The sequence below is a fragment of the Bos javanicus genome, chromosome 18, assembly GCF_032452875.1.
Source record: "Bos javanicus breed banteng chromosome 18, ARS-OSU_banteng_1.0, whole genome shotgun sequence".
NCBI lineage: Eukaryota > Metazoa > Chordata > Mammalia > Artiodactyla > Bovidae > Bos > Bos javanicus.
In genome coordinates this window covers 22,142,101-22,157,896 of record NC_083885.1, presented here as the reverse complement: position 1 = coordinate 22,157,896, position 15,796 = coordinate 22,142,101, and the positions used below count along the sequence as shown (strand labels likewise).

General features: G+C 39.6%; 1 protein-coding gene across 4 annotated transcripts in view; it reads left to right on the top strand.

Annotated features, from left to right (window-relative positions):
* Positions 1 to 14,403, top strand: part of RPGRIP1L (RPGRIP1 like) — a 97,656-nt gene extending 83,253 nt beyond the window's left edge. For 3 of the 4 annotated variants that reach the window (XM_061387212.1, XM_061387214.1, XM_061387211.1), the window contains 3 exons: positions 5,328 to 5,412; positions 10,282 to 10,415; positions 12,976 to 14,403. In XM_061387212.1, coding sequence (XP_061243196.1) covers positions 5,328 to 5,412; positions 10,282 to 10,415; positions 12,976 to 13,088 — 332 coding nt within the window. In that variant the 3' untranslated portion in view covers positions 13,089 to 14,403. The remainder of the gene's footprint in view (positions 1 to 5,327; positions 5,413 to 10,281; positions 10,416 to 12,975) is intronic. The other variant, XM_061387213.1, reaches the window with a different exon arrangement.
* The last annotated feature ends 1,393 nt before the right edge of the window (positions 14,404 to 15,796 follow it).

Here is a 15,796-nt window from a genome sequence, read left to right as displayed (position 1 = left end):
TTAGTGAAAGTAGTTTTATTTCCAAACTGACTTTTTAACGGAGACAGAAAATTTAAAGGCCAGCTAGTACATGCTGTCTCCTATTGGAACACCATTCCAGTTGAGAGGTGAACTGAACCTTGCGATGATTTTACTCTGCAGTATGACTTGAATCTACTCAGAAGGGATTTGTATACGGAGGCCTGAATTAGGTACATAAAATGAGAGGTTTAGACTAGTGATCCCCAGGATTATTCATAGCCTAATTCAGTCTTTATTAAGAGGTGTTAGTACCAGTTTCACATACACAAAATAGATCTTTTTTTTAGGGCTACTAACACTAGGGGGGAAAAAAAGAATCAAAGTTGAATTAACTTGCTAGACGTTGGTAGCAAAAACAAAAGTTATATTTTATTGAGCTTGAAAATGTTGCTTGGAGAATGCTGAGAGAGCAAGAGAATAGTTTGGTTAAAAAAAAATAAGATTAATGGTAGAGCTAAAGAATGTTGTCTGGGCTGAATAACATCTTCTAGAGAGCTGACAGTGGGAAGGAAAAAAGATTAATGAAATCGTCCAAAGTTTTTATGAGTCTTATACAGATCTAGGCCTTTAGTCTCTGAGCACTGAACAGTCTATCTGTTGGAACAATTAAAGTTTAATTCAGAAGATGAAAAAGAAGCAGAACTTTAGATTTTGCTACTAATGGGAGGAAAAACTTGGCAAAGATAAGGACTAAGGGGAGATAATACTTTAACACAAAAGTTATCTGAGATTCAAGGTTATTAACCCTTAGCCTGCCAGGTGCCTCTGTCCATGAGATTCTCTAGGCAAGAATACTGGAGGGGGTTGCTGTGCCCTCCTCGAGGGGATCTTCCAGACCCAGGGATCGAACCTGCATCTCTTATGTCTCCTGCATTGACAGGTGGGTTCTTTACCACTAGTGCCACCTGGGAAGCCCCCTTATATAATTAAACTATCTGTATTTCTTTTGCCAAATAACATTGCTAAAGAAAATAGGGATTCCCCCAACCTGCAGACGTGAGGAATGTCGTTCTGAATTTTGCTTTTTATTGGAGTTGCTTTGCAGTGTTTTGCTAGTTTCTGTTGTATAGCAAAGTGAATCAGTTATATGTGTACGTGGGTTGTGTTTTTAATGGTAGAGAATTCAAGATCACCTCAAGTGTTTGGACTACTGGTTTGTATCTTTTTTGAGACACATCCATTCAGTAAATTTATGTCAAATTCTAGCAAATCCTATACCCATGTGGCTTCTGATGAGAATGAAAGGTAATTATCTTACTTTTTGGAGAGTTCAGATTCATTTCATAATCACCAGGATTGCTTTTTAATGGATATTTTAAGTTTTGAAATGTAGATTTTTTTTTTAACCCACATAATTCAGAATATCAAATGGATATTCTTGGGATCATAACCTGATTAGAGGTAACCTAAGTGTCTCCCACATGTTTAACACACAAAAAAATGTTTACTAGTTTCTGATCCTTTTCAAAAATCAGAGAAGGAGCTGATTTAAAAAACACCGAGGGTCTAAACCTTGGTTCTCAATAGTATCCTGACCAGCAGCTGGGAAGATGTTAGACATGCAGATTCTCAGGCCTTCCCCATACCTACGGAGTTAGAAATTGAAGGTGAGCCCAGTCATCTGCATTTTATCACATCCTGCAGGGATTCTGATGCATATTAAGGACTAAGAACCATTAGGATAGATTAAGTTCCCGAAGGCCTCATTTATACAAGCAGGAGAGCTGTACTTCTCACTTGGTACACTTTTGGAGAACCAAACTCATCAGTGTGTAGCTGGAGTTTTTTCTAAAAGGAAATTTTTTATTTTCAAGTATAGTTGTAAAGTGTTGTATGTTAGTTTTAGGTGTACAGTGATTCAATTACATATATACATACAGATAGATATATATATATATACACACATACAGATATATATATCTTTCTTTTTCAGATTCTTTTCCCCTTATAAGTTATTACAAAATACTGAGTATAGTCCCATATGCTATAGAGTAGGTCCCTATTGTCTATCTGTTTTATGTATAGTAGTGTGAATCTATTAATCCAAAACTCCTAATTTATCCCTCGCCCTACCTTTTCCCCTTTAGTAACCGTAAGTTTGTTTTCTCTCTCTGCTTTGTAAATAAGTTCATTTGTCTTTTTTCCTTCTTTTTAGACTCTACATATAAGTAATATCACATAATGCTTGTCTTTCTTTGTCTGGCTTCCTTCACTTAGTGTGTCATCTCAGTCCATCCGTGTTGCTGCGCATGGCATTATTCCATCCTTTTCAGTGGCTGAGTAATGCTCCATCGTGTACACATACATCTGTTTGCGAGATGTGTATACTGTGTGCACACACACCCCTCCCACACGTCTTCTTCACGCATCTGTTGATGGACGTGTAGGTTGCTCCTGTGGCTTGACCACTGTAAATAGTGCTGCAGTGAACATTTGGGTGCATGTTTCATTTTGACTTACAGTTTTCTCTGGATATGTGCCCAGGAGTGGGCTTGCTGGCTCATATGGTAGTTCTGTTTTTAGTTTCTTAGGGAAACTTCATACTGTTCTCCATAGTGGCTGCACCATTTTACGTTCCCACCAACAGTGTAGGAGGGTTCTCTTCTTGCCACACCCTCTCCAGCATTTATTATTTGTCGAAAGGAATTTTTGGAAGTGTTCAGTCAAGAGCATTGGTTAAGGTACCAGGTTTAAGGAAGCAATATCCCTTTTAAGAAAGCGTGAAAGGAGAGTGAGGTGGCTTCTCTTGACACAGTGATGGAACTCGCTCACATTTCAGCCTGTGCTAACAGCATGGTTGCAGCTTAAACAACAGGAAGAGTTCTGGCCTCATGTGGAATAAGGAGGTTTAGCACAGAGGTTAAGAAGGCAGGCCATGAGGCAGACCTTCCTGGATTCAAATTCTAGCTCCGCCACTTCCTAGCCATGTTACTTGAGGCAAATTACTTACCTTCTCTAGGTCTGCATGATCGTCTGTAAATTGTGGGTCAGCATGGTTCTTAACAGATGTGATTGCAGTAAGCAAAATATTGAGTGTAGGATGTAGTACATGAATCTCACTCACTAAATGGTGGCCATCACTATTTTTATCTTTGTTAAGAGACTAGGAAATACAGTGTGCTAGTCCTCTTACCTAGAAAATCCCATGGACGGAGGAGCCTGGTAGGCTGCAGTCCATGGGGTCGCTAAGAGTCGGGCACGACTGAAGCGACTTAGCAGCAGCAGTCAACTGAATGAAGCAAAAGCAAAACGTGTCCCAGCTAAACCAGTTTTTACCAGTTTTAGTGCCGTTGTTCAGTCGCTCAGTCGTGTCCCAACTCTTTGCGACACCGTGGCCTGCAGCACGTCAGGCTTCCGTGTCCTTCACCATCTCCTGGAGCTTTCTCAAATTCATGTCCATTGAGTCGGTGACGCCATCCAACCATCTCGTCCTCTGTCGTCCCCTTCTCCTTCTGCCTTCAGTCTTTCCCAGCATCAGGGTCTTTTCTAAAGAGTCAGCTCTTCACATCAGGTAGCCAAAGTATTATTCAGTGGTAAAGATGTTTTTTTAAAACGTTGAACATAGAATTGCCAAAGATTCAGCAATTATACTCTGGAAACACACCTAAAAGAATTAAAAGCAAGGACTCTGACAGAGTTTGTACATCATGTTCAGCACAGCATTATTCACAACAGCCAGGCGGTGAACAACCTAAATACCCATCAGAAGACATAAAATGTGGTGTGCTGTGCGTGCTAAGTCATTTCAGTCGTGTCCGACTCTTTGCATTCCCGTGGACTGTAGCCCACTAGGCTCCTCTGTCCATGGAATTTTCCAGGCAAGAATACTGGAGGGGGTTGCCATTCCCTTCTCCAGGGGATGTTCCTCACCCAGGGATCAAACCCACATCTCTTAGATCTCTTGCATTGGCAAGTGGGTTCTGGTGGCTAAAATGAGGTCCCGTTGCTCTTCCCATAGTGGAAGAGAATGACTTTTTTAAAAAGCATGACATTTTAGCATTGATAGGTAACACACTATATTTATAAAATTTACACGAACCCTTTGTCTTTTTCGATTTGTGTAAATCACAGTAACTTATATAATTGGCCACATTCACTAGTACAGTATCGTGCAAAGAACAATAAGCTCAAGGCTGTAGTTTGACCTTGGTTCTTCCTTCTCTTAAACCACCAGCCCACCCCTACACAGACCTTTGTGCCCCTCAGCATGTGTGCCTAACTCAGTGCCTGGCATGTACCGTCTTTGGCCCTCAGTTTTTAGTCAACTGAGCCAAGGATTAAATGAGTTGATAGCGTCATAATTTGAGATTGAACTCAAATTGTCCAGGGAAACATTCTCAGTATAAAATATGTTTGTTCCCAGTGAAACCTGGCTTTAGAATTGTCGTGGTATCTTTCACCCTGTGTGTGATAAAGGGATAATCTCTAAATTGAGATCTGGTCACCAGAGAGACTTTAACTCCAAAATGGCATCTGAAAAAGAAATGTCTTCCTTCCACAGCTAAGGTATGGCTGAAGGGCTGCCAAGCTGAGAAAAAAAATAAGCGGATGAAAATTGAAGTGTTCACACTCCAAGATGCCATTTTCCCAAAGTGCAGACACTTCTTTACTTTTACGTGTTCACCGTCTTCTTCCTGGTGGGACTCAGATGAGTTATCTAATCTGATATTTCAGCTCAGTAAAGTCTAGCCACATCCCTGCATGCAGCATGTACCTTTAAAACCACAGACACTTCACACCCAAAGAAGCCTCTCCCCGCCTCCCTCCAGAAGTCTATCCCGTACCCCCCACCCAACCACGAACGAACATCAGCCTGTGGATTTCCTCAACCCAACGCACTAGGATGCCTCTTTTATTTCTTATTGTGGCAGGAAAGAAGGATTAAATTACCGGGGCTGTCAGGAAGGACAAGCTCTCTGCCATACATTATCATTATCACTCGCTCCTTGGGTGAAAGAAAATGCAGTAAATCCCTCAAATACAAAGCAATAAAGACCGCTGGCTTTTACTGTCATGACTGCCACTGCCATTAACAGGCAGTGACAGCGATGTGGCACTCTCAGATGTTGCTCGTATCTTCTCTGACAGTGTGCACAGAGGCCTGCCAGTGACATGACATTAGATCACATGACTATTCAGATTTGATTCTGGTTTCCAGCGCTGCTTTCTTTTCCCAGGCGTACAAGCAAGGTGGCACGCGTCTCTAAAAACAGGTATTTATACAAATACAGAATGGTACTGACGTAGCATATTCCTGAGTGACTGCCTCCTGTGAGTTTTGTGGTTTTTTTTTTTTTTTGGTTTAGTGATCTACATGGATAAAGAAAACAACCAGGCCAAGAGAGACATCTTAAAAGCTATACTGCTGAAACAAGAGATGCCTAATAGAAGGTATATTTTAAGCATTCTAAATTACCTGATGGTTTATACAAGGTAGCATGGTGTGGTTAAAAAAAAAAAAAGCATGAGATAAGGAAGCAGAACACAACTTCTCTCATTCGCTGTGTCCTTGAACGAGTATGTGACCTCTCTGCGTCTCTTTCCTCCTAGAAATATCATAGCCCTGCCTATCATACAAAGTAGCTGTAAAGATCCTACAGAGCTCTGCAAACCAAAAGACCTGTACAGTGTAGTTAGTATATAAAGTACCCCACTGCCACTGTGACTGTAAAGCTCCCAACAAGGATTGCCAGGAGGGGGCGCTCTGGACCCAGTGTCTGGAGTATAACTTCCTGTTCGGTCACTAGCTGTCAGACCTCAGACCACCACCGTGCCTCACTTTCTGCCCCTGTAAAATGGAAACAGTAATTCCATATAGGGTGGTTGTAAGGATTAAATGAGATGATGCATGTTAGATGGATAGAATAACTCCTCACACAAGAGCTTAAGTGCAGCATGGTAGGTAGTCACTGCAGTCATGATAAGCAGTAGTAAGTATATAATAATATTACTTGTAACAGCTCCTCAGCCTTTTAGACATTTTTACATCACTATTAGGGTTTAATAATTCATCATTTCATGTTATTTTTAATGTCTTTTTTGGCCAATTTGAACAGGGCACTTTGCATTTTGGGTCCATATAGAAGTTAAACCCTTTTGAGAAGGAGAAAAAGCACATGGTCTTAGTGACTTTGTGCATTTGAGTGAACTCCCATCCATGCAGTCTCAGGAGTTATCTCAGTGCTGCCTGTGAATGCTGAGTGGGGCTTCAGTGGTGCCCCTTTACTGGCTTGTCCCCCTTGGCCTGGAGGGGGACCCTTTATCTCCCCATTGTCTTCTCCTTGCCTTTATGGCCCATGATGACACAGCCTCTCACTGCCTTACCTGAGCTTAGGCCCCAGCCTGAGAGAGTCTCAAGTTCATCTCTTTCCTGGAGGTCATGAAGTGAATGTTCACAACATTAGATTTTTCAAAAGAGCTTTCAAACTAGCATCCAATCTTCTGTTTCATGAAAGCAAACTGAAATTCTTAGCTCTTAGGATCTGACAGTGGCTTTTTCTTTAAGTTCTTGAAATACATGTATTGTTTCCTTGGATCTTGATTCTGAAGAAAGAGTAGGAAAACCCTGTTAATTACTTCGAGGTTTGGTGTTTTTCCCAGGACGGTAGATAATCACTCAGGTTTTACTTACTTTGTATACTTGGGCTTCTTTCAAGACCCCTCACATACCACCAGTCCCTCAGGCACCGCGGGTCACTAGTGATTAGACAGCACTGGCCGTGTCACCTGCTTCTCTGCAGTCAACAAGCTAGGTTATCACTGTCCAGAACTGAGCTTTAAAAAATAAAGAAGTCCACAATAACTATAATTACTCCCACTCTCCCATCATTGCTTCCCTTAACATTTCCAAATGCCCCCCAGAGACACAAATGTTCATGTCATTTTAGAAATACGCAGCAAAAGGCACTGCAGGTACAAAGTGACTGACTCAGGGCTGATGACAGCCGAGTGAGGCCTTGGAGCACCAGCCGCAAGCTCCTCTGACTGCCAGGGGAGGGACGGGGCCATCGCGGGAGGCAGTGTCATTTTCTTAAGGAAAAAAAAAAAAGAATTTACATCTGTCCACAGGCAAAAGACAGTTTTGATTCCAGTGAATGTTCTTGCTTCTTATAAATACTCTGAGGTCACATTACTTCAAGTACCTCCTAGATTATGAGAACGCTTTTGTTCAGACAGCATCCCTCTCGTAAACTGGTGATACCATATTCAGCCACAGCTAGATAAGTTTGACCAAACTTCCCTGACACACATAAAACGATGTGCATTGTATAATATAGTGAATTACATGTAGCGCCTTTGCTTGCTGCCCCATGCTATATTTACAAGTAGATAAGCGTCACATTAAAAGTGAGGCAACGCATTGAAATGGGAGTCTGAAAACTATTCTTTGAAGTCATAGTTTTGTTACTGACTTAAGGCTCCTTTTTGGTTTCATTTCTTCCCTGCAAGTGTTCTACTGTGCAGATCCAGCGTAAAACTCACAGGTGACCCTTAGTCTCTTCTATCCGGTTTCATATAAAAAGGAAGTATTTCAGAATGTGGAAGGAATCAGAAATGTCATTTTAGAAAATGATCTAAGGAGTTCCAGTGTCTTCTGGTTTCCTAAATGACAGCAAGCAACGTTTGAGGTCTCAATCTTGAGGCCCACCCAGCCCAAAGCTGGCCTTCTCCAGCCAGTCTTCAACTAGGACTTCAGTTTTGCAGTTCACATAGTAGTTCAACAAACATTTGTGATCCCTACCTAAGTATCAGGAACGAAAATGCTGGATAAGAGGAAGTCTCTGCACTCATGGAATGTATAGTCGACCAACTATGCATTACAGTAGGTACTAAGAGAAAGCTAAACAAGCTGCTAAAATAGAAAATAACATGAAGGGAATCCCCTGGCAGTCCAGTGGTTAGGGCTGCAAGCTTCCACTGCCAGGCCTGGGCTCGATCCCTGGCCTAAGATCTCAAGATCCATGTAGCCCAGCCAAAAAAAAAGTAGGAGTAAAGAAAATAATAACAACATGAAGGCATATCCAAGGAGATGACATTTAAGCTGGTTAGTGAAGCCTCTTCAGCACATAAAGCAGGGTTCCATCTCTCTTGTCTGACAGGGTTCAAGGTAAGATGAGATGTGTCCGTATGAGTCCATGTATGTGTATATACAGTTTAGCCTAAACCAAGGCTAAACTAAATAGTTTTTAAACTGTCTCAGTGCACCTTCTTCCCTTTTCAGCCTAACACTAATTTCTTATTTTTGTATTTGATATCTCACTTTACTCTTGATAGAATTTAAACCAGAAGTATTGCTTTTTCTAATGTTTAGCCCTTTAGTTGGCATTTAGAAGGCTTTTTTTTTTTTTCCCTTTTTGTCTCAGAATTCTCATATATTCAGTGGAGGTTGTAGTCTGCATTTGTAAAGTGATAGATGTTATCCTTAAATGAGACATTATTTAAGGATAACATTTAACATTATTATTATAATCTTGTAGCCTCTGTCTTCTCTGTAAGTCTTGTGGGTATAAAATGTGCATCAAATATCACTTCTAATTCATGCTTTTCTAAGCACACTCATTTTAGGACAATATCTTTCATCATTATTCTTCTTGTTTGAGTGATATAGCCATTGGGTAATTTGGGTGTCTCTGTTTTCTATTGAAACAAGCTTTTCCCATGCCTTCTTTTTCTCTCCCCTTAGAAATGGAGAGGCTTAAGGAACTGTACCTAGGTTAAAAATAATAATAATAAAAGAGCAAACACTTATTCAGTGCTTACTATGTTCCAGGTACTGCTTAATGTATCGTCTAATTTGATCTTAACAAGAGCCAAATGAATTATTACTGTCCTACCGATAGGGGAACTGAGATCAGAGAGGTTAAGTAATTTGTACAAAGTCACACAGCTAATAAATAGTAAGGCAGAAATTTGAGCCCAAAATGGATGCCCTTAACCACTTAATCTTTTTTTGAACTTTTTATTTTGTGTTGGGGTATAGCTGGTTAACAATGCTGTGACAGTTTCAGATGAACAGGGAAGGGACTCAGCCACACACAGACATGTATCCATTCTCCCCCAGACTCCCCTCCCATCCCGGCTGCCACACAACACTGAGCAGAGTTTCCTGTGCTGTACAGTAGGGATTTGTTGTTAACCACTTAATTTCTCTATTTTATGCATCATATAAAATATCCATCTCACCCACTTTGCAGACCATTCTGTAGTCTTCATAATTATACAGTTATTGTGTAAATAGGTATTACCTTTGGTTTCAACTTAAGGGATTTCTATTTCCTGAACAAAACGTACTGCTAGCCAAAAAGCAGAGACTTAGTAAAGAAATGAAATGTTGAATACTTTTAGCAAATTATTTTAAAATATTGTCATGTTTACCTGTAAGTATTTGGAAAGGATTTTAACTGTGCCTATTTTTCAAGGCACAATGTCTCAGAGACTTAGATTTTTACCAAAGAATGTTATCTAAGAAACAAGTTTCTTGTTTGCATCTGATTTGGGATGGATACATTTTGAAAATGGTTAATATGGTAGTTTACAAGGATTCATGGTTTAAGCTATGCTGCCAAGACATATCAAAAGACTACTTAACTGTAAATTCCTGTCATTTGGTCAATCCGTGTTTGGCCTCAACACAAGCCACTAATTCAAATCAGTTCCATCAGAACCCTACAATTATATGTCTAAAAGTAAAATAAAACTTGGATGCTATGATTGTAAGTTAAAAGATTGCTGAAGTAATACAAACATTTCATATAGCTGTTGGGCGGAACTACAGCATTTATCTAACATAAATCAGAATATATAGAACACAGTTGGTTAAGCTGCTTAGTAGAAACTCTAAAGTTGTACGTTTCTATAGAAAATGTTACCTTTCTGTTGAAAACACTGCCGTAACCTCCATGGTCTTGACTCACTTGATCCTTTTAGCCTCAACAGTAGACATGTCAAAATATGATCAGATAATTGTGTAATAGAGTGAACATCTGGTTCTTCTCTTCGCCTAGTAATTTTCTCAGATTCTAGAGATAAATGGTAATCAGTGCTGAGAAAAGTGAATTAGTGTTCATGTGAAGTCTGGGTGTGCGCTAATCATTCATAGAATAATTTATCTAACACAATTTTCTTTTTATTGGAATGATAGAAAACTTTGAAGTGTCACAGTTTGTGATTTTTAAAACACACCCATTCGGGAGTCTTGTTTCGCTTGTGGTGGTCTCCTTCTCACTTTCTGGTGATGTTCTCTGTCCTTCCCCTCCTCAGGGTTCGCTTCACTGTGGTCAGTGACCCTCCTGAGGACGAGCAGGACCTGGAGTGTGAGGACATTGGCATCGCTAACGTTGACCTCGCTGACGTGTTTCGGGAAGGGAGAGACATCATCGAGCAAAATATCGATGGTACGGGTGGAAGTATTGCTCAATCTGTACCACCAGCAATTGCTGAAATCCAAAGCCTTTATTAAAACCTTTTTGCTGGCTGCAAAGATATTGAGTCACACACTAGCTGAACCCTTTGCAACTCAAGCTGACTTTCTGCTAAAGCTGGAATCTCTCCCTGCATCCCCCTCCTTCTCTGCCTTCCTTTGAGTCAACAGAAATTTAAAAATAATTAATTGTGTTTCACAAGGAATTACTCATTTTGTTAGTATGGGGGGGTTGGGGAGTGTGACAGTAATTTGGCCACTGGATTGTTTTTAATATTGTTTATAGAAGCCTCATGCTGTTAAGCCTCACTTCAGCTAAGGCATGCTATTCTGAGTGATCGTTATAGTGTCTTTTGCAAGGCTTCTCTTTAATTCAATGTTACAGTCTGGTGATAGAGTCACAGCTAATAACTCTGAGTCATTTTGGTCACTTGCTTCTCATCAGCATTCAGGGTGGAGTTAGGGATTCTTTACAAAAAGTCTGCTCCTCGACTTTCACCTCACCAGGTGTGAGTCCCACCAATGCCTATTTTCTACTCTTTATCCTTATATAACACATTTAGAATCTGCTGAAGGAATTGTACTTTACGAAATAAAGACCTTTAATAATAATAATCAGGGATGGCCTGAGCTGTACAATAAATGGAGCAATGAGGCTGAGTCCTAGTCTCACTTCTTAAGTCAGCAGAGCCATCCACAGCTGGAAGAATGTAAATGGTTTGTTAACTCATTGATTCGTGCATTAAGTGAACACTTAACTGAGGACCTCTTAAGTGCCAGGCACTCTGCTTATAGCATAATTCAGCCATCAAGCTTGCCCTGGATGTGCATCAAGTGCTCCAAATTCAGAATCAAGCCAAATAATTAACCAAGTTAGACCAAGTAACCAAATTAGAAACCTGTTCTGGGAAATTTTATAAACTGTACATATCACATACATATCATATACATGTCACAACTTTGGCAGGCATAGAAGAATAGATGAGAGGATTAAAATATTAACCTAAATCCTATAAAGACAGCCAGAACCAAGAGACAAAAAGGATCAAAATTATCTCTGCTTTGTATTCTTAATCTCTTCTCCAGTCATTTCTGTTTCACACACCATCTTCTCATCCTGCAAGACCACAAATGACCATATTGACCTGATGTCGACAGCTATTGTGGCCTTGTTCTGGGAAAGAGTCAGAAAATTAAAACACTAGTCGAGTCAGGTTTTTATTGCTTTGCCAGACAGACGTGAAACATCCCAAAGAAGAGGTGACGACTCCTCTGTGTGCTGGGGACCACTTGTGCCCCCAAGTCTCCCTTCCTGCTCATTTCTCTACCTAAATCTTTGTATATTAAGTTTTATATGAAGGTTTCCTTACAAATTTTCTTGGAATTAAGCACACACACAATAAAAGTTCAAGAAAATCACACATACAAAAACAAAAGAAACTATATAGACTCCCAAGCGCTCTCAGACTTACCAGGTCCAAAATTCTGGCCTTGAATCACTAGTAAGTATCCTGTTCACAGAAGGTGGAGTCTGAATCAGCAGCCCATTTCACTGCCACCCCCGAACTCAGAGAATGATCAAACAATCTCCCTTTGGCACACCACTGAAAGCTATGCCTCCTTCCCAGAGAAGCCCACTGACACTCAAAAATGTTACATCTCCTTTCCTGCAACATCTGTTCATAGATCCTCAAAACGAGTCCATAGAGCTTAAGATTCTGGGTCTGCCATTTTAACTTTTTCTCATTTCACATATCATCGTTTTTTAATATTTATTTGGCTCTGCTGCGTCTTAGTTGTAGCATATGGGATCTTTAGTGGCAGCATGCAAACCCTTAGTGGCATGTGGCATCTAGTCCCCAGTCAAGGATCGAACATGGGCCCCCTGAATGGGGAACACGAAGTCTTAGCCACTGGACCGCCAGGCAAGTCCCACATATAATCTATTTTAAATGGAATGCTTTCCTTAGAAAGATAAATAAGCATTCCAAATTATGATCACATAATTTCTTTAGAGTGGGTTGCCATTCTGTGATTTGCTAACACTGTATGTTAGAACAAATTCTTCACTGTCATATCTTGATCCCTTTTAGACTTTTTGTTTCTTCCTAAGAAATTCTGATTTCTATGTGGGAATCATTATCCTATAGCCTTTCCACTAGGTAAAGGTCAGGATCAGATAATTAGTTTTAACTCTACAAGCAGTGTGTATTCATACATGCCTACATGCCATACCTCTGAAATATGTATGCTGCTAAGTCGCTTCAGTCGTGTCCGACTCTGTGCCACCCCATGGACTGCAGCCTACCAGGCTCCTCCATCCATGGGATTTTCCAGGCAAGAGTACTGGAGTAGGGTGTCATTGCCTTCTCCCCATACACACATGACAAACTTTAATTCTTAGATTTCTGATACCAGTGAATTTTGGACTTTTATAGAGCTGTTTTCATCTTTTCGACTACTATTTCAGTTAGGCTTATCTCAAGAAAAATCTGTTGAATGATATTAACACTTTTCTGCTATTCTCTCCCTAGTTTTGGATGCCAGAGCAAGTGGTGGAGGTATTGGCAAGCTCAGGGTAACAGTCGAAGCACTCCATGCCCTACGGTCTGTCTACGAGCAATTCAGAGATGACTTGGAGGCTTGAAAGAAACTGTTCCAGAGGCATCTCCTACTCCTGAGTAAATGCTCACATGAAAGCGCTTAGATGAGGTTTCCGTAATTACTCTGGTGTATATAATCTATAATTCATAGCAAGCTGGGGCGGGGAGGACCGGGGTTTGAAGTGTTCATGTTTTGTATACTTTTTCATTTGTTTATTTTTCTATTCCCTTCTTCCCATGACTGCCACCCCTTGAGAACTTAAGTTCTCCACAGTGGGCAACACCTTCTCAATAATTTATACCTACATGATAACATGAGAAAGTCTATTTGCATTTTCAACATTTCCTTATGAAGAACTGAAACGCAATTCCCATTTTTATTTTTAATAAGCAAAAAAGCATAAATCTTAGAAAACCTCTGAAAAAGAAATACTTTTATGTTATCCCTAATTGTCCCACTAAATGGAATGCCTATGATTAGCCTCATTAAGAGTTTTATACTGTGAAGATTTTATTAGAAGCACTATATGAAAATTACTTGGATTAATGTGTTAATTTTCCTCTTTAAAATGCTAATATCCATTTTATGCACATTAAAGCTCAGTATGCATTTTCTTTGATGCATGCCGTTTCTATCAATTAAATATAAAGAATAAGACTTGGCACCAACTTATTAAATCACTCCAAGTTTTGTTTTTCTTTCCTAAAAAGTATAGTTTTTCTTATTAATATTTGTATTGTTTTCAGATATTTGTAATGCTCATATGGATCCAGGGATGTGTGTATATAAAGAAGAAATATTTATACATGAAATTTACACTTTGAAAACTTAGCTTATGGCAGAGAAGGAAAATACTAAAAATATGACTCAGATTTTGATATGCTTAGTTAGACCTGAAAGGAGTATCTTTTTATCATTTTTTAAAAATTTACATCAAGCTTGTACAATGCTCGGGTGTATCTGGATAACCAGATCCTTGAAAAGCAGCTCAGAAAGTTAATTTTCTAGCTTTTACTCAATCTCACTGAAGGATTTAATTGATATTTTTAATGGAGCTGTGAATCAATGCTGCAAAGGAATTGTCTCTAGAGGTCTAGGATATAATGCATTTCATTTTTTAATTTACTTTTTTATTTGTCATTTTCTTCAAAGGATTTTTATAGGCTGTGGGTTTTCACTGTTTGCAAACAGGCTATGTTCCTTCTTAAGCATATGTAAAGTATTCAGAGAGATAAGTAATTTATTAAAATCTACCTAATTTGCCGTGATATATTAAATCTCTGCTTCAGTGATCACAGACCATTTCATTTAGAGAATTAGGCATTCCCTCTTTGTGTGATTAAAGCTCTGGAAAATGAGTTCTTTGCTCCTATTTGTGAACATTCAAAGCCTGCTAATGGCAAGAAGATGGAATAGATTATGAGACAATTCATTACAGTTCAACAGAAAAAAAAAGCAGCTATAATGCAAAAATGCAAGTATGAATATCTGCATATAGTTTGAACCATCTGTGCTCTAATGGCTTCAATAATGACTCTTGTCTTTAAGAGGCTTTGAAATGACATCCGTACAATATTAATTTGTTGATGTACATTGTGGAACCAGTAGAGTATGATCTGACCACAGAAATCTATAAATTCTGTCTCTACCATTGGGCCTCCCTGTCTGGGGCCTGCCATCTCCAAGAAGAATCTTGCTCTCATCAAACTCGGCAAATCTTCATAACAACTCATTCCTCTGAAGCCTTCCAGAGACCACAAACATCTGCAGACTAAACCTCTCCAACCCTAGTAAACAGCCACATGTTTGTTGTCACTTCAGCTGGCTCTGAGCTCATCTTTTTGGCCTCTCTTTCTAGCTTTCTTTGGCTTTAAGCAGTTACAGTGTCATTAAGGCCCGTAATATTCCCTGCAGTAATTTAAAACAGCCGGATTATACCCTGGGATTAACTGAGTGGTTTTTGAGACATTTATTGTGGTATTCTCCCAGGAGGTTTGTATTATTGTTTTAAAACGTTACATCCCAAAGTAAATGCCCTTTCTGTAGGGATAAGACCGGATTGTGCTGACTTCTTATGATCTCGAAGTGGAAAGGGGAAGTTTTTATTATAAATCTGTTGAGATCTAGTCAACTGTATAGAATATATATCTCAGCTGACATCAGAGCACTAGCCACATTTCTGTCATTTTTGTATGTACCATAACATAACTTAAGATTCCTTTTCTAGTTTTGAAATACTCAGCCTCAAACTACATGAATTTTCACAAAACTCACTTTCATAAGTAGTTGAATAACTGCTGGCACATCCTGAAGTGGATAAGTGATCCTGGCTGCTTTAGACGGGTTTCTAGAATAGCTTTTCATTTTGTCTTGTGTTGACCAGAGTTCATTGAACAGTTCCCCACCTTTTAGGATCAAGAGCAGTGTTTTTCTCTTGGTGAGCCAGGCCTGATCCATTAAGTATGGCTTGAGGGTAGAGGGGCCTGGCCACACAAATGCACCCGTTTAAGGTAAGGCCTGTGTGAACTTACAGCTCTTGGTGTAAACGGACACAGTACACTCAGCACTTTTGGGGGCTGAAATGCTTTTAGTTTGGAAATATAAATAGAGATGTGATGTGGTATGTGGGAGAGTGTATTTTACATGTTTTTTTGCCTACTGTAGTAGAAATGTCAGATTCCTAGCCACTGTCATGAGAAGCAGTTGACAAAAATAAGTTTTATGGTTTACAGTGTGGTTTACGTAGAGAAC